Genomic DNA, 26320 nt, shown 5'->3' with positions numbered 1-26320 from the left:
ATGCAAACATTGCGTATTACTTTTAACGTATGGCTGTGGGCACACAGTCAAACGCACACTGAAGTCAGTGTCAGGCAGTAACTCATGCACTAGGCTGTTGGGGACCTTTGAGCTTCTTTGCTGCTCCTACACCAATTACAACCTTATTTATGAATTTGAGCACAGGTGACCTTCTGGAAGAGGAGACGTAAATTTGTTTGTCTGGAGAGCGGTGTAACAAATGGCATTTTGGGATGGCTCAAGCTTCCTCTCCATCAATCTGTCCCCTCTCTCTCTCTCTCTTTCTGTCTTCCCTGGGCATTCTCCACACTTCAGCAATAACTCAACTGATCAGCTGATCAGCCATCTAGTCAGTCATTTAGAAAAGGCAGTCAGCCAACAAGTTGGCCTTCTTGACTGCCAGACAAATGCCAGTGGACCTAGAACTAAAATGTAGCATATGGTATATCTGAGACTAGACTTAAGATGTATTTCTGAGACAGAGACTCACAGTTGTGTTTGTTATTCAGTCTCTCTCCCGCTTTCCCTCTCCTTTATGCAGCCTATGACAACATTTCAGGGCAGCATGCCAGCTCATGTGCGTGATTGGATTGGTAGACATTTGTCTGAGTGAGAGACAGGTCACGCTGAAAAAGAGCTAGGCCTCGCTCTCTCTACATCTTCCACAGTCCTCTGTTTGTGCTTACACTTCCTGTGAAAAACATAACTGACTCCTGAAGAATGTTCCCAATTAGAGATGGAGAGAGAGAGGGGGGGTGGGTGCTGCTCTCTTTCTGATATCCGGTGTTGTTTTACACAGAGATGAAGCTTTACAGTGAGGGTCCTCTGGGTGCAGAGCTCTGGTGGCGGAGGGCTTTCAGGGCAGCATAATGTTCAAAAACATGAAATGCATTGAAATACTGGGGCAGGGCTTAGTCGAATGATCAAACAGAATACACATACAAAAATTATTCACATATGTTGGTTGTCATTTGTCTTCAAAATGAATAAAAAAAAACTTAAAATTATTAAAAGTTTAGACCACATTTGTGCTGAAACAATAAATCGGATTATTTGATTTAAACAGTTTTGATCATGTTTGCGGAGAGAACATTTGCTGGTTCAACCTTGTGAGGATTTGCTTCTTTTCTTTAGGTTTTGTATCATTGTAAATAGATATCTTTGAGTTTTTTTTTACTTTTAAGCTACAGTGCATAGTTTCTGTCGCCCCCATGAGGAATTCTAAGTAATGACAGCAATACTGTCGGCGCGTCCACATGATACAGCCTTCTGTGACCGCGCACGTGCCCCCACCCCTCCTCCACGCAGTTGATATTAGCCAAGGAGGACACGGAGGATTAAAAAAACATGATGGACTCTTCAGAAGAGGTCATTATCTTCACTCGAGCTTCTGCTGGGGGGAAAGTCACCGGACGACACAATCTTCTGAACATAGCCAGACTGAGAAATTCAAAGAGAGTTGTGTGGAGCTGATAGTCTTAATTAGCTTTGTAGCAACTAATTTGGCAATGGCTTGAATGTAACGGACATTCATTAATATCTAAAAGTTAGGCACTAAAGCTTTTTTTTTAAAACCAGTAATCCGAAGCAACACATTGTGAATTTTTCACTCCTTTCAGAAATGTTATAGACTAAATGATTAATAGGTTAATAAAAGAAATTGCATTTGCCACATCTGTCAACTCAAAATTGAGGGTTTGGTTAAATTAGTGACCTGGGGACAAATCAGTAACCAATATGCATCAGTGGATGGGTTTTGAGACTATTGGTTCAATCTCAGTTTCAGTTAGAGACCAAAGTTTAGGACATTCTCTTACTCTCTTTTTCCACACTCTATCATCCTTTCTTGGTTCCTGCTTTGTCTTTAAAAGAGTGTCTCTGTCCTCCCACTTTCTTGCTTCATCCATCCTGCAGTCTCAACTCCCACACCGGCTAGCTTGCAAACACACCTAGCAGGCCATAATGATGACAAATCAGCCAAAATATTTATGTCCATTGAGTTTCACTTTGGCGCTGACCACGGCCCCGCGGCGGTCACCTCACTCGCAGCCAAACCGTCGTAATCGCTCTCTACAAACACACTTCAGCCCCGGTTATGTCACCTAAACACCGGCTGACCTTTAATGTCCGTAGAGAACCAAGTTTATGGTTGGCCGAGGAGTGGTATAAACATAGAAGCTTGCTGTGTGCTTGTGTCGATTTTTGTTTGGGCCCGCCGACCTGTTCTGTAAATGCAATGTGCGTTGTATCTTCTAGCGGGAAATGTGTTTGTCCCAGGTCCCAATCACTTTGCAGAAACTAAACAAGAATCTGAGGTGATGGAGGACCATACTGAGAGAAACATGTTGAAAATGGATTCTGAAAATATTTGAACAGAAAACCAGAGGCAGTTTGTTACTGCTCAAATTCATAACTGTAAGAGTCAAATGTGCATTTCTTGACTCACAATTCAAAATCAAATATCTTGAAGTATTTATTGCATGGCACTGTAATGCAATTTTAATCAAAGAGAAAGAAAGATTTGAAAAAATACATCAGACAATACAGACATCCAGTATATACATTTTATATTTTAAATACATCCGCTCAATGTTTGTTATGTTTATATTCATCAAATGTGTCAATCCATGATTTAATTTAAGGAAACAACAGTCTAGACTGTGAAATGCAAACATTAACCTCCAATGTTTCTTTATGTAACTTTTTTCTCCTGATACCAATAACTGATACAGATTACCATTCCATCCCATTTAAAATTTGTATCCCTGCTGGAACATTTATTGAAGTTTTTTCAGATAAGGTAACATAAGGCCAGGGATTGCTGTGATTGCCTTGACTGAATGTAACAGATAGTGGAAACATTGGGGTTTTATGCTAACATTAATGAAGAAACTGCATTTTGTGTGGATCAATCTCATCATGGTCAATACTGATCTTCTTCATGAAGTCAGTATGGGTGTCGATATCAGATACCTACATTTCTAATTTGTTGTACGCTGTTGTAATCTTTGCTTCATTGTATATGTTTGAGGTTATGTTTGTAACTCTTAAAAAACAGATACCTTATGGGATTTCAACCAACCGTAGAGGTGATGTTTGGGATATTTAAGGTGGTTTCAAGCTTTTAATAAACAATAAGGGGGAACCCAACCTTCAAGGGTTGTAGCAGTCAGTTTCTCCAATTTAACTTTTAGGAATTAATCTTCTGATACAGCACACATTCTGACATCCTATTTGGAGGATCCACATGGTCACGAGAACTAAATGGGTAGTAAACCGTTCACCAGTCCTACAGCTTGTTTAAGAGCTGTCATTTTCAATTCATAATAAGATCATAAAGCATAGAGGCATTATATGATACCTTCCCAATTTACCCACACCTTCTCCTTACACATGCTTCTCCTGATAAAAGCCTTACTGAAAAATAGCTCTTTTCTAGGTCATACGCTTGCATTGTTCTTTACACATTTATTTTTAGTCTTCTAAACTGTGGTGATTCGTTCCTAATTATTGATCCTGCGGTACTTGTCTGGATGAAAGTACCAATTAAATTCTTACAAAGAAGTGTAAATAAATGAAACCGCTAAAAAAGCACTATAATTCCAATTCCCTCTGTGTGCTGTATTTCGATGCCAGATTTATAATAGGTAATATCACATTATATCACTTTCTAACATAAATGCACCATTTCCAATTGATTCTTAATTCTTATAGTTAAATGACACATTTCAGACCCAGTGCTATTCACCCATTATGTCACCCCCTTGCAGCTGAAACAGAAGACAGTGTTTTTAAACAGTGGCGCTTCATAAAGCACGCTTTGTTTACATCCATAGCTCTTGTCCTCTCTGTCAGATAATATGTATGCATCCTCTCTCTCCCCCCTGGGAAATTTGGCCTCTATTTTAACTCTGGGGCTCTGTATCCAGACACATGGGTCCTGACACGGAAGACAACATCCCGCTCTTATCTGCCCCAAAGTGAAACTGAGGGGGGAAAGAGGTTGAATAAGAAAAAATAAAGCAAGTTGGAGGATAAGGCAGTAAGCAATAACAAAGACAAGGAGAGAAACCGGAAGAGAGAGAGAGCCCCATCCTCTGCTTTGAGAGATACTGGAGATGGACCAATCAGCATGTTTAAAATTAGCCCCCTGCGTCATTGTCCACAGCAGTGTTGGCTTACCACTGTCCCAGATCCCAGAGCTTTTGTGTATTTTTTGTTGTTGGAGGAAGCCTAGTGGAAGGCTAGAGAGAATTAGATGGTCAAAATGACTCCTGCACTTTAATCTGTCCTTTTCTCTTTTGCACTTTTATCCTATATTTCCTTTTTTTTTTTTTCCTCCTTCCTCCTCTCAGTTTTGGCTGTTCTCTCATGCCTTCCTCATACCTGTTACTGTATCTTTCTACCCTTTTTCTTTCTCTCATCCCCCTTCTCTCCTGTACTCTCTCCATGTCCCCGTGTAAAAAGAGCTCCCAGTCTTCCCTATCAGGATACATTTGCCTGTAGAATCATCAGCGTTCCATTCCCACATGAGTTGGGGAGGTTTTGCTATTCACTTGTCTGGCTATGGGTTTACCTCGACAGGCATAGAAAAAAAGAGAGAGTGAGGCTTGAAAACAGGAGGCAAAATGAGTACAGGAAACAGCTCTCTTTCGTTTCAGTGTCCCTCCCTCTACTAGCAGCATACATGTTTAAGGCTAAAGGTTTCGAAGCAGCTATCCAGGATGGATGTGGGATTTGTGTTCCTCCCGTGCTTAGAGGTGGATGTGAACAGGCCAACCACAGAGCTAGCTGTTAGTTCTGGCAGTTTGGATGGGATGCCTCTGGGACCATGCTTGTCTTTAAGAGTCTTTGCAGAGACTTTGCCAGCATGAATTAATGGAGGATGAGCTGATGATGAGGATGCTTTTTTCTTCAATTTAAGGAGACTGCTTGTCATTTTTTCCGGCAGGTTTTCTTGTGTGTTCCTGTCTTGAGTGACTCATTGAACACACAGAAGAGAACAAAAGCATGCACACACGAACATGCACAGGCACACAAGTGCACCCTCCTGCATATTGACAACTAAGCTCGAGTAGTGCTGTCTTGGCTGTGAGGGTTTGGGCTGGGTTGGGTTGGTTTACTGATATTGACAGTGTGGCCTTGTCTGGCCTCTTGCCAGTGTTGAGCTAGCTCTCGCTGGCTGCTCTGGCCTCCTATAAATCAGGGCCAATTACCACGGTGGTGCACAGCCACCTCAACTCCAGTCGCAGCCCTGCCCTACAGAGTGCAGGGAGGCAGGGAGAAAGGCAGGGAAGCCACAGCCCTGCTTTCATTCCAATTAGTGCTACAGCTGCCCTCCTCTCTGTTTGGCAAACATTGTGTACTCGCATATATATGTTTCCAGACACCTTATCTAAAGATATAGTCAACTTGGGAAAAAAGGGAAAACCAACTTCCAGGTGCTATCTGCAGAGATGCCATATCATAAAAATGTATAGAACTGATATTTTTTTACAGTCCTTCAAACTTTAAATATCTTGCTTAGTTACATCCTGTCATTTTTTAAAGATAAACTGAAGAGGCAAGTGTTTCTTTAAGGGTTGAAGAACCTCTTCTACGTCTAAAGTTATGAGGGTATCATCAAGTTTTCTGATGACACAGCTGTGGTGGGCCTGATCACAGACAACAATGAAAAGGCCTACCTGAAAGAAGTCGAGCACCTTACCTTACCCGCTGGTGTCAGGACAAAAACCAACTCATGAATGTAAGCAAGACTAAGGAGATGATAGTGGATTTTGGCAAGAAGCAGGGAAGGAACCATGCCTCCCTTAATATTAACGGGTCCTTAGTGTAGAGGGTAGACAGCTTTCAGTACCTTGGTTTCTGCTGTCCACATCACCGAGGGTCTGAACTGGGCATTGCATACTGACTCAGTGGTGAGAAAGTCGAGGCAGAGACTGTTTCACCTCAGATGTCTGAGGAAATTCCGAGTATCCCCTTACATACTGCGCAATTTCTACTCCTGCATCACCGAAGGTGTCCTGTTTGGAAACACCACTGCCTGGTACGGAAACAGGACCACACGGCCTTGCAGAGAGTGGTTTCTTTGGCTGAACATACAATAGCCAGTGCCCTACTCTGCCTAAAGAATATGTACACCAGATGCTGGAAGGAAAGGGCTAGGAGAATCATTCAAGATCTAGAACCATCCAGGAAACAGCCCATTCTCCATTTTGAGGTCGGTTAGAAGGTACACCAGGCCAGCACTAAGAGGCTCGGGAGGAGCTTCTACCCTCAGGCCACTACCCCCCACCACCACCACCCAGCCCCAAAATACATGTACATATTTATGTATTATGTTCTGTTTTTGTTGCATAAATTGTAGGAACTGACAGGATTACATTTCAAGGTAATGCAGTACGCATTATAAATATGGTTGCAGTAGCACATGTACACACACACACAATGCATGAGGACTTCATACAGTGTACCAATGTAACGGTGAATAAACAGTAGCCTAGATGTAAATAGCAATACACGTAGTAGGTTCAGGTCTACATATTACTCTCAGAGACCGAGAGGGCTAGCTATGATCTGTATAAAGAAATGTGGGTGTGTGAATATACAGTGCAGCGCTGTGTGCCCTCAGCCTATGTAATGTACATTAGATTTATCATCCTCACTTAATTCACTCATAAACATTTGCTGGCATGTCACGGAGGCTGTGAACCCCCCTGTGCGGCTGGCTCTGTAAATTGGGCCAGTGTAAACCATTCTGCCCGTCTAAAATAAAGTGCGGCAAATTGAAATCCCCAGCAAGCCTCTGTAGCAGCATGTCACAGCTGGGTAGGGAGGAGGGAGAATGGAGGTTTTTCTCATTTGCCACCTGGAGGTTTTTGAAGTGTCATAACCAGCTATTCTTCCACACTCTCTTCTATTCCTGTCTTTAACTCTCTCTATCTCTAGCTTTTCTTCTGTCTCTTCCTCTCTTTCCCTCAGTCATCCATTCTTTCCCATCTCTTGCTGAAATACCCTTTGTCAAGTGCTGTACTCAATCCTCATCATTCTGACACATACGGCCTGTATTTATTATGTATTTGAGAAGCCGATTCTTACCGGCTGACAGGCTGAGGGTAAACGGCAGTCACGGAACCGTCCGGAAAGACAAACAAGCTTGGTTATTAACCTCCAGTGGGGCGACCGGGGGAAAGCCAAGAGAGAATTCGATTTAAAACAAAAAAAAAAGAGGGAAACTGTTTTGGTGGGAATGAGTGTGAGTGCTTGTGGGTTGAAGCAACAGCCAATGTCTGCTTGCTAATTTCACTCCCAGGCTTGTACAAATTCACAAACTGCCCCCAAAGCATGTACATGCATACATTACACATGGAGACACACAAGCATTTGAGAGCCTGCTCTTTTGGCTGTTCTTCTCCTTTTTTGCTTATCAAACTTTTGCATTCCTCAAGTGTACAAGAGTAGAAACTCCCTTTATACATTTTGCCATAAATAAGAAAAAAAACACCATTAAATCCATAAGTCCGACATTAAACCCACTCACCCCATCCCACTATACACCCAACAGTCGTCATTTCTCGGAGATCTTCGGGCACCCATTCCATTCTTTATCCCGGGGGATTCTTCCGGCCTTTTTTCTTTCCCCTTGGATAACCTCGCTCTCTGTCTTCTCGTCGCAACACTGTAAGTAATGGGCTGGTTTTGACCCTCCATGCCTCATTGTGTAAGATTTCAGCTTCTGACCTTAAAAAATGAAAGCAAATCAATAGGGCGGGACACATGAATTCCAAAGCCCAGGATGCAAGCCAAGCCTAGAGCCCAGGGACAAGGAGGAGGAGGAGGAAGAAGAGGAGGAGGGCTGTGTGTATTACTGAAGGGCTAAAACAAAGAACGAAAGCCTGAGAAAGAGAGAGAGGCTTTCAATTAACCTTCAGCACTGACAGCAACCATGTGTAGTGTCTCCTGTTTGTGCTGGTGAATTTGTATGTGTCGTACAGTATGTTAAGTACTCTGTGTGTAATTTAAGCAAGAGTGGACTAAGGGAAAATACAACAGAGGCGAGGGGGACGTAAGGTGAAAGCCTCAAAGTCGAGGCTTGAACTGCAGCTGTGCACATTCCAGTGACTTTGAGTGGGAGAAAATAACTCCCATGGAGCACTCAAGAGATTAAGATTCTTCTATACTGCTGCCACTGCATAAAAAAAAAGTAAGTGACTAGAGACTAGTTCTGCTTTTTTTTCATTCTAGCCTGTGCAACCAAGGCTACCAAAGCAGTGTGAGGCACAATCTGCTGGGGGCAGAGTGGAGTTTGTGTGTGTCTGTGTTTGGCAATCATAGACCTGACACTCAGGCTTGAGTCGGACTTAAGTCACAAAAATGGCAACTTTAGACTTGAACTGCTGTGGGATTTAACTTATATGAGTAAAGATTTGACAACAACCACATTGAGCTGTCACGTTAAACTTTTCTTTATTAGAAAGCAAGAGCGGAAAGAGGACAGTAAACGAGGGACAAAGAGATGCAGCAAAAGCTGATTTGAACCGCGTTGTGGTTGATGGTTGACATTTTAACTCTGAAGCCACAGGGCAGTGCTTAACTCTCAACTTAATAGAACAATACAAATAAATAATAAAATAGACCTGCCCTACAGTCTGATACTTGACTCGAGTTCTCTCTTCGAATTACTTGAAAGTTCAGCTGAAGTTGCCCGAAGGGATTTATAACAGCTCTGCTGGTGCGCTGTACATGGCCGTTTTGGCTTTCGTGTAAAAAAGGTTTTTCTGTGTCATCACGTGGCATGGTGCATGCGTGTGTGTGTTCACAAACATAGGCGTGTGTACAGTATGTGTGCGTCCAGCACAGCGAGTGGCTGCCCATCAGTTCCACTTAGCTCAGCGTGGTAATTGGCCGTCCATTGATGGACGTGGCCCCCTCTTCACGCTCCAGGGACCCCAGCTCTTTGTCTGAGGAGTGGGAGGCAACACGCTGGCATGGCACACACACTTAAAATAGCATCAAATCAGCCATGCTTCGGCAGCCGCTTCTAACGTGTGGGGCAGATTGGAGGTCTAACGGTGTGTGTGTGTGTGTGTGTGTGTGTGTGTGTGTGTGTGTGTGTGTGTGTGTGTGTGTGTGTGTGTGTGTGTGTGTGTGTGTGTGTGTGTGTGTGTGTGTGTGTGTGTGTGTGTGTGTGTGTGTGTGTGTGTCTACCGCATGGTATGGGGGTCTTTGGGTTCTCACTGGGGAGGATAAAGGGTTAAGTAAGTTAACTTGAGCTGGTGGTGGTATTTAGTCATGTCCCCCTCTTTCCCTGACCATTTTTTCCTTTCCCTGTTTCATCCATCACTCACTCACTTTATTGCAGTGTGCATCATCTCTTTCTGTCTTCCCTCCTCGCTCACTCCCTTCTAGTGTTTCTATCTTTCTCTTTCCGCTCATGCCCACAGGGCCCTGCTTCCCTCTTCCTGTCACCATGTGCAGTGTCCCTGCAATAGAGATATAAATGGGCTGTGAGCAGGGGGCCCTGACTCCTACACCATAAATCTATACTAACAGCACAACAGGCACATGCAGAGAGCAGGGGAGGGGAGAGTGAGAAAAAAAGAAAAAGAGGGAATCACATATCTAAAACCTTTTAGATACATATATATCATTTTGTAAGATAGAGATTCTACTGAAAATAGACATTCATATTGAGATTTTTATGAAATAGGCTGGAGATTAGACTGGATTACTGTGTCAAGATATCACACCCTTGGAGGTGTAAATTGTTTTACAGTGTAATGGAATTGGTGTTGAGCATATACAAAGTAAGCAGGTTACAGTCATTTAAAACTGTGTGAAAGCAGCTGGAAGCCTTATGACCCCTAATTTCAGAGAGTCTCCTGGGTGAAATATTTACTTAAAATAAAAATGAAGAAATGTTTGCACTCTTGACTCCAGTCCCATGTTTAGAAAAAAGACCCACACACTGACAAAGAACTTCAAATGGAATTCATTGCACTATACTGTACAAAGGTGACAAAAAGTGGAGAAAGTGAATTAAAAGTTTATAGATACAGAATGTCTCATCTGTAGAGCTTTTTGTCATTGTGTAGACCTTTTTTCCTAACATGAGAATGTTTTCCTCGCAATGTATTCTTATTATTTGAGGTTAGATGTTCGTTTTCTTGAAATTGTACTCATTAATATCTGCTGTCGGGTTGAATGTTTTCATCTCTTTTAGCGACCCTGATATCATCTCCTCTCAGCCTTGCAGCCGCCCTAAATTGTCTGCTCTCATAATTGCAATGACATTGAACTGGTAGTGCCTGCTGTTTCTTCAAAAGATATTATCTTTTTTTTCCCACTTTCCTCTGCTGTCTCAGATTTTTTAAATTTTTTCTCACACCACACCTCTCATTGTTTTTAACTCTTTCACTTATACCATTTTTTTTTTATTGATTTGCTTTATTTTTTTTTAGCTCTTTGTGTAAAATCTTTCCTCTTTTCACTTCTCTTTTCCACAGCAGCCCTATGCTCCACCCCCTCATCCCATGGCTCCTCCCAGCCCTAGCACCAACAGCTGCAGCCAGGGAGGGGTGGAGCAGCTGAGTAAGACCAACCTGTATATCCGAGGCCTGCCACCTGGGACCACCGACCAGGACCTCATCAAACTCTGCCAACCGTGAGTTCCACTGTCACATCTGTCAATGCCACTATGGGGTGTAATTGGCCATGATTTGTGTCTCATGTCTGTATGTATATCTACAGTATGTAGTACTTTAGTAGTACAGTGTATATGCCCTTATACATTTGTTACTGTTGCCTACTTTTATCTCATCCACTTTAATTTATTTAATGTGGAAACGTGTATATATACCATGTTAATGTAAACATTTAGAAACAAATTATTTTGTCATTTCCATTTCCTCTGTTGGAAAGTTAAAATTATATATAATCATTATAGTCAAATCCATTCTGAATATAAAGTGGTGCTAATTTAAACTGCCATCTCTAAAAGCATTTAATGTAAACAATATCTCAAGTTTAAAATTATGAAGATGTGTCACATAGAGGGAAAACTTGCTGCTTGTCTCGCAGTCCAAATATATCGAATGGGCAGGTTACCCTGACAGGATCACATTTCAGTAACTAACTGAAGGAAAAGCTGACAGACTCGAGAAACAAGAACCATTTTGTGTTTAGGATACATACTTAGACAAGATGAAAAGCCAATTTGTGTTTAGAGCGTTTTACAGTAGGCTCATGGCCAGCCAAGACAAATGTCAATCAATACTGGTCCACCTGGCCACCAGTCATAGTCCGCTCGCCAGCCTAAAAACTTGTTTATTACTCTCTCTGAGTGTAACTAGATCAAACAACTCTACCTTTCTTCTTTTGAAACAAAAGATAATTTAATAGATCTCAGAAATGTTCATGCATCTGTGGATATTTGCAACCAAATGTTGTAAAATAGTTAAGGTAACATAATCAAAATAAAAAAGTAAAGTAAAAAAATAATTCACCTCTGAGAAGAACATTGAAGGCATGAAAAAAGATCCATGTACAATGCCTCGCACACCCCATTAAACTGCTACAAACTGAGTGATTTTAGGGACACACACAAAGGTACTCATAAAGTTCTGCCAAATGTTCTTGATAGAGAAAACACACACACACACACCTGCCTGCACACAGCTCAATAAGGCCTAATAAAGCTTAGATTGGACCACCTCCCCCAGGAATCACAGACCAAGACCTCATCAAGCTGTAGCACACAGTCACAGGGCCTCTGCACACACGCACACACACACACACAAGCAGCTTTGTTCGGCTCCATTAGGCCCTTTCACTTCTAAAATGTTAAAACAGGGGGTCAAGATCATTAATGGAGACAAGGCCAGTAGTTTGTGAAATACAGGCCATGAGCGAGTCTGTCTGGTTGCCTAACCTTTTCTTGGCCAAATTTCCAGAAATGTCCTGGTCAAACGCAGCCAATTATTCAATAATACTTTGGAGACGGGAACATGCTGTCCAGTATATTTGGTAATGCTCCCGGTAGCTGTGTCATAAGTCATGCATTTATTCTTGATACTGACCCATCAAAATTCCATTAGCCTGAGAGGGAACCCGATAAGATTTAGAAAAGCACTCAGCATTCTGACATTGCGTATCTCTCGCTTAGCTCTTGCATTCACCCAGTTATACAAAGTTGGACAGTTTCAATTTCATTTCTAATTCCATATGATCTTGAATATTTTGAGCATAACTATTTGGAAGGGCAAACCATGTCGGAGCTCATGTAAAATACTCCGGTAGTGTGCATGTTTGTGACTCTAGATTTTAATTTTAGTACACAGCTTTTCTCCTGTGTGTTATGGAAAGCCAGTGACTGTCTGTTATTGCTTGGATCTGCCTTGCTGTCCTCTAGTGGCTGTCCTCTTGTTCAACTGTTTCAACGACTCCCTTCTCCTCTCTCTCTCTTCTTATATCTCACGTCCTTCCCTCTGTGTGTATCGCCTGCCTAAGAGCCCCCAAGGTTGCCCGAGGTGTGCTGTGCCAGTGAAAATCCAATGCCACTGAAACTTTAATTAGCCAGGCAGTGTTTCAGTGGCAGGCGGGTGGCAGCATTCTAGAAAAGGTCATGCAACTGTTCTGCAGTCTGCAGCACCATGGGTCCCCCTCAGGTTTTTCCCCAAATGCCCAGTCCTCCTCCAGCATCCAGCGCCTCCCCTCCTGGCCCTCGGCCCCTTCAGCTCTTCCTGATGGGGCCAAGGGCCTGGGTTTATTGTGTCACACACACTGAAAAGCCGCTCTTGCCGCCCTGGTTCGCCACTATCTCAAAAGCAAACATGCTGCCGCCAAACTGACAAATTCTTGACAACAAGCCATATCGTAGCTGATTGGAGGCTGTTGCACACCGCCTGAGAGAAGCCAACAAAAATAAGTTCTGTCTACTATGGTTGTAAACCCCGTCCTTGTGAACTGTAATGTTTCATTGCCAAAATCCTGTCACATTTTCATTAACCCTCATCAAGGCCTCCCAAAGTTCACAGTTCTCACTTAAAATACAGAAGTTTGAATTTCTAGATTTAAACAAAGACCATTCTGTAAAAATACTTTTAAAAAAATGCTGTTAACAAATGGTGATGCTGACAGCTACACACACACACACACACACACACACACACACACCAGTAACCAAGCCTTATATTGCAGACACACAAACATGCAGTTAACAACAACTGAATATGCAAGTATTTGAGCTGCCAAGGCCAAGATTTCATTGTGACCAGCCACCTCCTTCAACTTTCCTGTGGTCACTGGGAGAAAAAGTAAAGACTGAAGAACACCAAAGTTCTCACAGCGGTTGGAGTTACATGCCGAGAGCTGTTGAACGAGTAATTAAATGGATTTGGGTGGGTGCTTAATCTCTGTTTTATTCAGCTGGCTGGATGTTGGGTTCTCCGCAGCCGTCAGCCTGATGTATGGGTGTGGAAGAGAGGCCAAAGGAGTGGAGTGGGGATTTGTTGGCTAAACACCCAGAAAGTGAGAGGCTCTTCCCACTTGCCTGGCTGGCTGTATGAGTGGATGGATGGATGGATGGATGGATGGATGGATGGATGGATGGATGGAACAGCCGTTATTGGGAGAAAGATTCCTTGGCCTAACCAGCCTGGCTGAGGCACTGGGCCAACCCTAAGCCCAACACCAACTCCATCCAGCCCAAAGATCAGTGCAGCCAGCACATCCAACTGAGCCAACACTGCCCCCAATCACTTTATGGCAAAGCAGGCTTTATAACCCAATTCACCAGTCAGCTATTAGGCAGCAGCACCCACATTTGTTCTTGTTTGCAATCCACCACCCAGGAGAGGCACAGAGAGGATGGAAGCAGGTTGTTGGATGAGAGGTTTAAAGGAAGAACGAGAGAGATTTCGTTTTTTTTCCCTTTAAGAGGGCCCACACCTGGAATAACAGGGACAAAGCAGTTCACATTTTCTCTGCCAGCAAGCTGAATCCATAACTCAAACTGCCAAAAAAGCAAAGGACCCTAGAGGTCCTCCTCTTCCTCCTCTTCAACTCTACCTCCTTCTCATCTGATTTCTCCCTCCTTCTCCTTCTGGTTCTCCTCACCCAATTTCAGTCATGGCTGAGCCACAGCTGCGCCCCTCAGTCACACTGGCTTTCGCTTCCATGCCACGGTCTGATCAAACGAACAGAGTGAGCCAAATCAGAGTTAATCACCACCAATTGTCCAAATAACCTTTCCCGTGTGTGCTGAGGGAATGGTGGAGGGGGAGGACGAGAGGAGAGGAGAGGAGGGAGAGAGCCATAAGGTATGCTAAGTCAAGGAGGTGAGGGGAAGAGCAGGGAGGGGTGACCCTGGGACCACCTGTTTTTATGGAGCAGAGGCCCAGGCACTCAGCAGCGCCACATTATTCCTAATGACTCTCTGAGGTCCAATGTTGACATTAGCTGCCTAGCTATCAGAGCCAGCCAGTCCCATGGCTCTGTTTCAAAAAGAAGAAAAAAAGATTTATGAGCGAAAACGCTCCAGTCCAGCATCAAAGTCCATAATTTTCCATCACCCCTTCCACCAGTACAACTGCACTAGACAAATGCATCAGCAAGAATTATCAGCCCATTTTAGCATATGCCAAACATGTTGGGATTTCCGTATATATGTAGGCTAAAAATATGAAGATAAAATAACATGCAGTGTTTATCAAACTAACCACCAACTTCAATTGTGGTTGACTGTTTTAACGTTACACATAGTAGTATTATGTTTTTGACAAGTTTCACTCAGTACATATTTTGGTCAGAGTTCCTAAAAGAGCAACTTAACACCCCCTGAAATCTTTTTTTTTTTTTCTGACCCCCACTAGTTCAACTTCTCACCTTGCTGCAGTGATGAAGAAGTGTACTCTTAAAGCCGTTATATACTAGACGCATCCAAGGTGGCGTGCGACATCAAAATGACGTAATATCCGGCCGGCGCGTCCGATTTATGGAATGAGTTCGCCGACAACCGGATGGCAGGACTCTCAGAGTGACCGCAAGTCTCTCTGGTAAACTTACCGGGTTAAGATGAGTTCTTTTATGGTGAATGGAAGGCTCGATCCGACGAAGTAGCTCATTGAATCAAACCGAAGCATTGACAGCAATGCTGCTGCCAGTTCTGCCGTTGTTTACCTTTTTCTTCTTCTTCTAGTCCGTAGAAAGGGCAGCGTCGGTAGTCTTTGCTCATTAGCGCCACCGCTGTTCAGGAGAAGACTGCAGCTAGTGTCATGACCACCACGCGCAAGGCAAGGCAGCTTTATTTGTATAGCACATTTCAGCAACAAGGCAATTCAAAGTGCTTTACATGAAACATAAAAAAAAACAGTTAGACAAAAAATAAAATGTATAGAAAAGTATGAATAGTCACAGAGATTACATGACGTCACATTTACATGCGCCAGCTCGGCTGTGGTTACTGTAAAACGGGCTTTAGGGTGTGTCGGTACACTGTGACATCACTAATTAGTGTGGTTACAGCTGAAACATAGCACACCTCTGACCACATCCAGGTGAAACAGAAACTTTCATTCAGAGCACAATCAAACATTGCTTTTCAGCATGGTGTTTAGTTGCTCTTTTTAAAGATCCTTTAAATATGGTTGAGTTCTAATCCAAACAGCATACTGCTTTTTTCTCTCTGAATCCTGGATTTCTCTTTCGCCTAATACAGTATGTCTCTCCACCTATCTTTCTGTAATCCTTTTTCTGCTCCCTTACAACTCTAACACACCCTACTCTCGTCCACCATGTTGTCAAGTTGTGCGTCACTCTGGGCATAAAGAGATAGGGGTGCTTCACCTCTGAAAAGTAGCGAGACAACCACAGGAATGCCCAAAGTAAACTACTCCTACAGCTTCACGCTGAATAGAAGCATCTGCTGTTCCTGGAACCAGAACTCTCCATACCCGCTTTTGGATGAGTGAACGCCTTTCTGGCTCTCTCACTGCCCCCCTTACTGTTTCATTCCTACTTTTTTTTTCTCTGTGTTATCCTCTGTTACGCTCTCTGTCCTCTCTCCATGTTTCCTTTCTCCCTCCTCTCTCTCATCTGCTCCCTCACATCTCTTCATTATGTTAATCTCTCCACTTCTCTGCTCCAGCAGAAGTGACATAGTTAGTTCACTGGCCGGACCAAACTGACTTAAATGCAATGCCTTTTTTCCTCCCCAAACATCGATTTCAGAGCGAAGAAGCTGATTTGGCCTTAGGCATTTATATATCCCCCATTACTGTAAATATGATATGTAGACAGTTTGCCTATTTAGAATAGGCTGGAAAGTAATTCTCTTTCACGTTTGCACTGAAGCTGACTCTGCACTGTTCACCATAATTTTCTTGAACAGCATAATTTTTTGTTATTTTGCTTATCTAGTATGCCTTTCACAAATTCAAACAAAATACACACATTCTTTTAAAACCAGTCAAGTTTCCCAGATACTTCACTGTATTTCCCCTCAGTTTTCCTCCAGTACCTAATACCAAAAACTATAGCAACCATTCCAGTTGTTGCTGTTACATGCTGTTCTGTGCAACAGTGTTCTGTGCCTCCCTCCCCCCAGTGCTTTGCATTTTATCTGACTCCAGCTGTACAGCGGAGGACAGTTTTTAAGCTCCAACAGAAGCGGCAGCAGACTCTCCGGGATACAAGACTGATTGACGTGAGGGACAAAACCTGAGATCTCTGGACTTTCTGACTTTAACTCACTTTCCTTCCCTCCCTCCCTCCCTTCTCCCGATTTCCCACTACTGACTTTCCCTTTCATTTGAAGCAGTATCTAGAAAGCAGAAGCAGCACTAGCATAGATGAGATGTGTTTATTTGTGCGTGTCAGACAGCAGTGCATGGCATGAGGGTTTGACAGGTTGGACACTTCCAAACAAACAGGGGCTATTCTGCAAGGCTGGTTCTGAAGAAGACTTTGAGACTGTGTGTGTGTGTGTTTGTGTGTGTGTGTGTGTGTGTGTGTGTGTGTGTGTGTGTGTGTGTGTGGTCACTTAATGTTTCTCTTGTCTTTTCTTGATGTACACTCTCAGTTGACACACACACTACCAGTCTGTAGTTCACTTTTTCCAGACTCAGTCTGTGGGCATCATGTCTCTGTGGTGAACATCTTTGCTGCCTCAACTGTCCTATCCTCTCAACTTCTCTAACTGTATATCATATTACAAAAAAATTCCTATATTCTTTTGCCTGAGCTTACAAAAGAAAATACCACTCCTCATCTTTAAAATCATTTCTTTTAAGGGAATTTTAAGTATAAAAGTTACAATATTAAACAAAAACAGAAGACAAATAAATAAACAGAGAAACAACAAGAATAAAACATTAAAACACATAAAAACATTAAAGATGGATGTCATTTCCTGCCACACTGATTCTGGGTTGACGAAGACATCCTCAGTCTGCTCGGTAGAGTCCAGCTGGGTGGCAGGGTCAAGCAAACAGGGCACAAAAACCCCCATCTTCTCCAGGACCGAGTCAGATGGTGAAGATTGACACCACTCTCATATTTATCTGTCAAATATAAAGCTATAACCAGGAGCGGCTTAGCTTAGCTTAGCATAAAGACTGGAAACGGGGAGAAACAGCTAGCTGCCCAAAGTTAAAACTGATCTGCCTACCAGCACTTCTAAAGCTCACTGATTAACACTTGTTGTTCATATCTTGTCTTTTTAATCCGTACACAAACTAAAGCGTGAAAACGACAAGCTGCAGTAACAGGGAGGGACTTTTTCTTGGCTGAGAGCATGAGAGTCTTGCTATTGTCACTGTGATATTACCAGGCAACTCAGAAGTATCTCCTCTCAGTCAAGAAAAAGTCTAATACATAACCACCCCCCCCCCCCCGCGCAACATGTCACTTCAGATATTGTACTTTAAATGAAACCGTTGTTTTTTGTTAGCACTCCATGCTAACCCATATCTAATCCAACCCAGTCTAAAGTTGTTCATCTCTGAAGGTGGTCGTCTGTCATGCCTGCAGATCAGTAAAATTGCCTTTATGTAAAAAAAACAAATATACCATGGATTACAGTAGATGTGCTGGCATTTCATCACAGTGCTCCATTTGAAAACAGTTGGACCGCCTTTGAGAGCACTCAAAGTAAATTTTTTGTCTGTGCCACTGCTGGCTTTAAACCAGAGTTTCAGCATTGGCATGCTCTCATGTTATTTTGACCTGTGTTCACACTTTGGTTGATGACTGACTACTGTGAAGTCAGTTCTGGAGTCTCCAGTGTGTTGGTATTGCTTATTTGTGAAATTTTGGATACTTATTGCTTTTTACTTTTTTTTCTTTTGGCCTTCTCTCAAACTCGCCTAAACAAAAACAGTTTCACCAAAATTTGTTGTACTTTATTTTGAGACTTGCAGAAATATTTTTTCTTCCTTATTAAACTCTTCTGGGTCGCCAATCATGCCTGCGTGATCAAATCACATGACCAGTGTAAGACATCGAAGCATAAAAACAAAAGTCACGTTGAGCGCTGCCATCCACTTATGTCGAAAGTGCTGGCATGAAACCCCATTCTAGTTTTGTTTTATGTTGATAGACCAAGTAAAAACAGAGATAGGATCATTTCAACTTGATATAAAAATAATTTTATAAAAGCCTATGGCTACACCCACTTTTTTTAGTATTTAATAGTATTTTTATTTAGCTTGATTATATCTGAACTTGACCTTTTATATGTTGACATTTGCAACTTTTGTTTACATTTTAAACCTTTTAAAATGCTTGGTTGACCATGTTTGTGGGGTTTTTCTTATAGTAAAAAAAAAGCTATCATTTTTTTAATAGGATTTTGTGTTTTTTGTGTGTTTTTGAGTCCAGTATGTTGATACAGCACGTCAAAGTCAAAAACTAATTTTCAGGTCATATAGGTGATGTTGTGCTGAAAAAAAAGATACCAAACATTGTTATGGTGAACATTTGTGTTTGTCGTATATAAAGGCAAAATAAAAAATTACTCAGAAACGGCCAAAATAGCCCAAGACTCCTAAGGGGTGAAGCCAATATATTCTATACCTGTTCTATGTAGAGACGTGTAGTAAGTTAATTCCATTCATCATGAAGTGTATATTTTTGGCAACATTTTGAGTTTTGTATCAATTTAATAATAAAAAAAAAGAACGGGAATAATTTGATTATTCATGAGAAAGTTACACAGCAAGACATACATTTTAATAATTTCAGAGGAATTCACATAGACCAGATATAGCAGAGGGATTCTCATCCACGGTGACACTGACCAAACTGTGGGAACAAATTACCAGATGGAGGCTGTCTGAATTTAAAAACCTTTTTATTGAAAATCCCTTAATGCCAACATACATTGTTTTAAATTTAACTCTCCAACTCTGAACACATGCTAAAACTTTTAAATCACCTTCTTTTCCTTTATAAATTGCCTGTCTGGAGCTCTGTGGCCGTGTTGCTGCTTGCAGCTATAATCTATTCCTATTATGTAGGGAGGTGCGAGAGTTTGAATGGTTCTAATCAACTTGTCATCCATTTCACACTTGCCAGGTAAAATGAATGTTCATGGAAAGAAATCACATCAGTAGGGAAATAAGGAAACATTTAAATCAGAATAGATGATGACAACTAATGACCACAGAGAGAGACCACGGCCAAGTTCAACAGGCGGGTGCGATGACACACTGGCCAAAGTACTGCACTTACTCAAACCTGTAGGAAATGAATGGACTTTAGGCTGCATGTTGATCAGTTGTTTTAGTCTACCAGATAATATATGATGCCCCAATATACTAGATGTTCTGCGGTGAGATGTGTTTTTGTCCCATTAATGTAGCATTTGTGGAAGTGGAAGAAATATGAATAGAGAGAGGGACCACTTAAGACCGGGTTACTTTTCCGTTCCAAATGCTTCCCACACATTTAGAGACGTCAAAGGTTTAAAAGTAAACATTTGGGAGTTTACCGCAAACCCGCCAACAAACCACTGGGGAATCCCAGCACCTAAAAAAACATAATGAAATGTTGCCAAATAAAAGATAGAGGGGCTAAAGCCAAAAAAGAAGCTTTTTGATTTATTGCTGTGCTTGCTTGCCAAACAATGTTTTATATTTATACTGTTAATGCTTTTATAATTAAGACACCATTATTCTTTAACAAAATGAATACTTTACCATTCATCAAAGGTTATACATTATTATATATAAAAAAAAGAAATTATTAATCTTTGCAATTAAAAAATACTTCTAGTAGTTTGATTAACCAAGCCGGACAGCCTATAGCTTCGATCCAACAAACTCAAGTTTTGTTCATGAGACAGGGGTCGACGTTGGACTCACTTTGCTAAAACGTGTCATAGTTTACATTACACAGTCATTTAGCTGACACTTTTTATCCAAAGCGACTTACAATTGCTATATATGTCAGAGGCTGCACTAGAGCCCTTCATGGGCCAAAAACTCCAGCCCTAACCCGGCCCTGGCCCGTGGTGTTCAAGCCCTACCCGACCCCAGCCCGACAACGCCTGCAATTTGTTCAGCCCGAACCCGGCCCGACTCTAGACCAACATCAATCACTTTTAAGCTCTCTCTGACGCGCGCGCTCTTTGATGCGCTCTCTCTCTCTGACGCTCGCTCTCTGATGCGCGCTGTCTCTGCTACACATGCAAACACACACACGTCACACGCTACTAAGATGGGCACAATGAGGAGAGAAGCTAAAATAAGCCAGAGTCCGACCCGAACCCAATCTATAAAAAAAACAAAAAAAACGCCTCTGGGGCAACTAGGGGTTAAGTGTCCTGCTCAGGGACACATTGGTTGATGTATCGCAGTGGGAATCCAACCCAGGTCTCCCACACCAAAGGCATGTGTCATATCCACTGCGCCATCACCCCAACACCCAAAGTTTCATGCAGTTCCATGCTGGGATAAAGATGAAGGCCATTACTACCAACCTGTCAGCTCAGAGGTCATGAGATGATATCAACTCAGAGTTGGTGGACAGAACAGCTGCTCTGTTCTCTGCCAGGTGTCCATCAGGATAGTTTTGCCCTCCTTTGTTTATTCTTTATCTCTGTCATCATATTAATATGTCTGTCTATGTGTCTCTTTCTGAATTTCTGCCTTTTTTCTTTTTCTTTGTACCTTCTTATTTTAGCCACCAGCTTTCTTCTTATTTTGTCTCTCTAAAAATGTTTCTCATTTATCAATGCTTGGTATCCTCCACTGCTCTTTCTGCATTTTGTCCTTCCCACAGATCCGAGATTGAGATTTAAAATGTTGAAAGTTGTTTAGCAAACAGTTAACATGCGTGCAGTAATTTCAGTTGGAGATTGGAAAATCTAGCAAGAGTTTCCCTGTTGTATGTCCTTGACTCTGCTGTCAGTTTAGCGTGTCCTTAGCTCTCATTGTGCAAAAACCTTTTCAAAAATAAAATATATTTGAAGCTTAAGGTTTCATTCATATAGATCTTTAGTAGTTGCGTAGCAACTGCAGCTGCTTTTGTATAGCAAGATGATTCCTACGGATTCTCACATGCACTTACACACACACACACACACACACACACACACACACACACACACACACACATATACATAGTACAAATGCAAACTTAAAATGCCCACAACATACTCTTCTTTTTCCTATCTACTCGATTGTATTAACAACCTGAGTTTTTGTACGTGCTGTGTGTCTGAGATTTAGCATTTTTATTCATCATCCGCCTCTCCTATATTTTGCTCTTTCTTACATCCCGTTTCTTCTTTTTTATCTTTGATATCAAAGTATAAAGAAGTCATGTTTCTTTTTCCTCAGCTCTGTCCTATCTGTGCGTCTGCCACAGTGACACCTGTCTCTTGCATTAGCATCAAAGACTTAACAAAACACGTCCTATAAAATTGTAGGTTATCTTCAGTGTTACCAGAATAGGTGGGATTCTCACTATGTGTGCAAATGCTGTTACTGACAATTGGAGTAAACAAAATACTTGTTCTACCTACTACTGGCTGGAAAACAGTAATGACTTGACCATTCTTATTCCAAATCTAAAAACAAGAAAACACAAGCTATATTCTGTTATGTCAGCCGGACTCAAGCATTTTCTTCACACACTTTACTGGAGATTGGCTCATCTTACAAATCTCTATTTGATCAGCTGAAATTGGTGTAAAGGTTGTCACTACCTGAACTAATTGGTAGAAATCATATATTTAAATGCTGCTCTGTGCTACGACAAAGGCACTATAGCCATTACACATTAAAAAAAAAAAAAAAAAACACAATCCAATGAAACCTCTCTGGATAATATTTGCTGCACAGAGCAAATAGTACATCTGGATGGTGGGTGTCTGCTGCACCTGCTCCTACATGAGTAGAACTCTTAGTGCAGCACCTTTTCTTTTTCAGCTACAGTATCTACATTCTGCTAATTATTTTGTGTAAAGGCCTACAAGAGGTGATAAATTGAAGTTATTGTTCTCCATAGTGTGCCTGCCCCTGCACAGGTGCACCAGAGGTGCTGAAAGGGCCTGAATCAGATTTTCTGCCTTTATACAGTTCAGTCTCACAGCTGAACAACTTAAAGCCTAACCCTCTCAGCATGGGTTTCATTCTTTTTTCCTTATTTCTTTTTATTTCCCGAAAGATTGTTAACTCAAATGGTATATATGCTATATTCAATCCTTCATCTGCAGGCACAGATGGACAGTCAAATGCCAATATGGTAAATTTGTGCAGGCACATACACGTATATACAAAGACCTTCAAAGAGCACATATGGGAGAGAGTGGTCTTACATCCTAGTTCAGGTTTCATCTACCTACTGTTCAAGGCATTGCTGTGTTGTGTAATGACACACACACACACACAAGTACACATTTTTCTGTCCGAGCCCGGCCCGCGTCCGACACAGTTAAAATCTTATTTTTTTTCCTCATACTAATGACACATAGCCTACGTTTGTTTGTGCGGAAAGCCAGCTTTTATTAAGCAACTGTAGGAAGGCATTCGGAAATGTCAACAGATGAGCGCATAGGCACACACGGGGCAACAAGCGCACGTTAACAAGCTGTTTTAAATTTAAAATGTTCAATGTGTTAACCTTTCCTGATTGCTTCTTGGTCAGAAAACCAGGGGAGACTCGTTACCTCCAGGGCCGACGTTATAAAATAGATAACGTTAGGGTTAAAATCCCGTTCCTGGTGAGCAAATGAATGAACTTGGCTTTCAGTCTGGGGTTTATTTCGGACACCGCACACACTGTATACAAAACTTAAACTTACTCCACCAACTCTGCTCCGGTCGCGTCTACACGTCTGCTACCTCTTTCTCTCTCTTTTCTCAGACTGATCTCATGAAGTGGCGTATGTATGACACACCAATTTGTATGGTGTTATTGGCATGTTATGAAGACGCACAGTCCCTTTTCAGCGTGTTTGTCAATGTCGTTTGGACTCCATTGACTTAAATTACCTTGCGTTTGTGTGTGAATTGACTCCGTAGCGAATAGAATGAAAGGGCGAAAATCCGTGTAGGGAGGTTGGTCGGGGTGGTGGATGGGTAAAGCGCAGGACTTTCACCCAGGAGACCGGGGATCGCATCCCACGTGTGTTGTTTCCTTATCACGTTTTTCTTTTCCTAAACCCAACCCAGTTCTTCTTTTCCTAAATCCCAACCGTTTTTTCCTTTCCCCCCGTGTGTGACGTTAAAACCAACCGTAGCCTCGCGATAACATGTAGCCTCGCGATAACATGCCTCGTGGCTTTAAAAAGTGGCGTGTATGTTTATGCTGTATACAGCGTAGATATACACGTGGATAGCTCAAAATGCGTACAGTTAACAAGGCTCTTAGCTTTAGGAAAGTGGCGTGTATGCTTATGCAAAGTCATAATGTCACACACACTGAGCTCTCTTAAAGGAGCCGCAGCACCATTTTACAACAAATTCCTTATCACGCTGATGTGACCGAGCCCAACCCGAACATAATTTCTAAATATCTGTCTGAAGTCGTCTGATCCCGTCGGGCTCGGGTCGGGTATCCATCCTCTAACACACACACAAACCTTTGTAAATTGTATCCAAAGGGCTGGGAGCAAGGTCTCAGCCCAACACTTGGGTGGTCCATCCATCCTTTCCAGCGCTATGCTTTCCTGTGTACCAGGAACACCACAGTGATGTGTTGTGGTTATTGCCAGTACTCTCTCTCTCTCTCCCTCCCTCTCTCTCTCTGGCCACATAACAGCAAAGAGCCTCCTCACTTTCCCAGCTCTGATGATGGAAAGGAAATGCGCATGGATCGTTTCATCCAGCAATAGAGCGAGAAAAGATAGAAATGCAGCGCTGGGATGTCACTCGTGTGCATGCAGCTGCCCTCTTAAAAACGTAGCTGAGCTTTCAGCTCAGCTTCAATTTTATCGCATCTCAGTGCCCAGACAGCTGTCAAACGAATGACATGTTTTACATCCAACACAATTTGTACATTTTCATTAGCCTAAAATAGCTCATAAAGCCTCTATTATATATAGGCAGTTTCATTTCTGGCGTCTTCTTTTCTTTTGCGTTGATTCGATGTTGCATCAGAATGATTGCCATGGGATTTCTATTAGGAGGGAGGAGGAAGAGTGGGACAAAGGAGTGAAATGAAGGATACAGAGCAGGAAAGAAATGGAGAAGATGGTAAAGAGACATTTAGAAAGAAAGAAAGAGAGAGAGCAAGCAAGCAAGAGAGAAAAGATTTGTGAGGAGGAGGAGGGAGGGCTGAGGGCCAGCGGAGTCAGAGATAAGAGGCTGCAAGAGTGATTGAAATAGGATTAGTGGAGACAGGCTCTGCATCCCCGGCCACAGCATCACAGTGTTAAACCTGTGCTTCACAGGGACTGCCTCTGTCACATCAAAGCCTCTCCAGGCCTGCCTGGCAGAGAGGCGAAGGAGCCACCAGCAGGGTCATCCACAGCCACACACACACACACACACACACGAACAAGCAGATTACATTCTCCATCCGTCTCCAATGTGCCTCCATTATGGGCAGGAAGCTGGCTCCTTCCACCTTGCCTTTTTCATCTCGCTGCAGTGTCTTTGTGGTGTGCATTTGGACTGTGGAAAGGATGCATTGATGAGCCATATTTAACATTTAATGAGGCAAGCGGTGATGAGTTGGCATTGGAAAGCTACTGTCTCCTACTTCCCCAGAGTCCAAACAAAGTTTTAATGAGAACTTTCCCCCAATTTGTGCCAAAAGCACTGAGCTTTTTAACTGCTTCCCAGACTGAAAGCATACAACATTTTTCACTTAAAGGGATACTTTGCCGATATTTACCCAACTTTGCATCATAATAATGTTGGTAGTATGTGTACATGAACTATGTTAAAATTTCCTCCTCCTTGCAAGTTCTCAGATCTCCCTACTCACAGGCCAGCAGAAAAATGTTGTGTTTGATTGGGGAGCATTTATTGATCCGGTCCGGCGTAGTGCATTCTGGTAGTTGTAGGTTTTCTATCTTTTGAGTGAAAGGGAATATCACAGACAAATTTAAAAAAATTGGCGCCATTCTACTGCATAGTCAGCCCATCTTTCTAGTGGTAAAATACTAATTTAAGTACCAAATCAGGCGGTGTGCAAATAAACTGATACGCCTACAGGAACATACTAGCTACCTTAGTGGCTTGCATGTAGAGCTGGACAGCAAATCAATATAATATCGACGCAGAGTGACTTTCATTAAGTGCATCCAACCAAATAAACCAAGCTACAAAGAGTCACATGTAAGTGCAAAAAGTAAGTGTAAGTTTTTTTGTTTTGTTTTTTTAAGCTGTGCTTTCAGTAGAGATGTGTTTTTAGCCTGCAGCGGAAGATGTGTAGACTTTCAGCTGTCCTGATGTCAATTGGGAGATCGCTCAGTTAGTTGTTGACATATTCGCATTACTACTCATTTTTTAAAGTGTTTCCTATTGCTGTATATTTATAGTTGATTTACTTTAAAATATCAAATCAATTTTGAGTTTGTCATTATTGCCCAGTGCTAATTCGCCATTTCTTGCTCACAAGTTCCTAGTTTGTTTCTCAACAAACACTAAAATACAGCAGTTTCTAACCAAGCTCTGCATGTTCTCTAATCAAATGAGCACTCACTGTTCCATGTTCATCTTGTGTACTTAAGTTAGAGAGTGTCTCAATGCGATCAAACGTTGCACGCTAGTCCTGTTCGGTTGCAGTAGATTATGGATCCCTATAGCTAAAATGGCCTGTTTATCTGCTGACGAGAGACAATCCACTGATTTGTGAGTGCTATCTCTGT

The 26320-nt window shown here is 42.2% G+C and overlaps 1 protein-coding gene across 6 annotated transcripts in view; it reads left to right on the top strand.

Moving 5' to 3' along the window:
• Window positions 1-26320, top strand: part of rbms3 (RNA binding motif, single stranded interacting protein) — a 288253-nt gene that overhangs the window by 123703 nt on the left and 138230 nt on the right. For all 6 annotated transcript variants that reach the window (XM_028596575.1, XM_028596576.1, XM_028596574.1 and 3 more), the window contains one exon: window positions 10506-10663. In XM_028596575.1, the coding sequence (XP_028452376.1) occupies window positions 10506-10663 (158 nt within the window). The remainder of the gene's footprint in view (window positions 1-10505; window positions 10664-26320) is intronic.

This window comes from Perca flavescens, chromosome 14 (assembly GCF_004354835.1).
Source record: "Perca flavescens isolate YP-PL-M2 chromosome 14, PFLA_1.0, whole genome shotgun sequence".
Taxonomy (NCBI): Eukaryota; Metazoa; Chordata; class Actinopteri; order Perciformes; family Percidae; genus Perca; species Perca flavescens.
The sequence above is the reverse complement of the archived record's forward strand: the minus strand, read 5'-3'. Positions and strand labels throughout refer to the sequence as shown.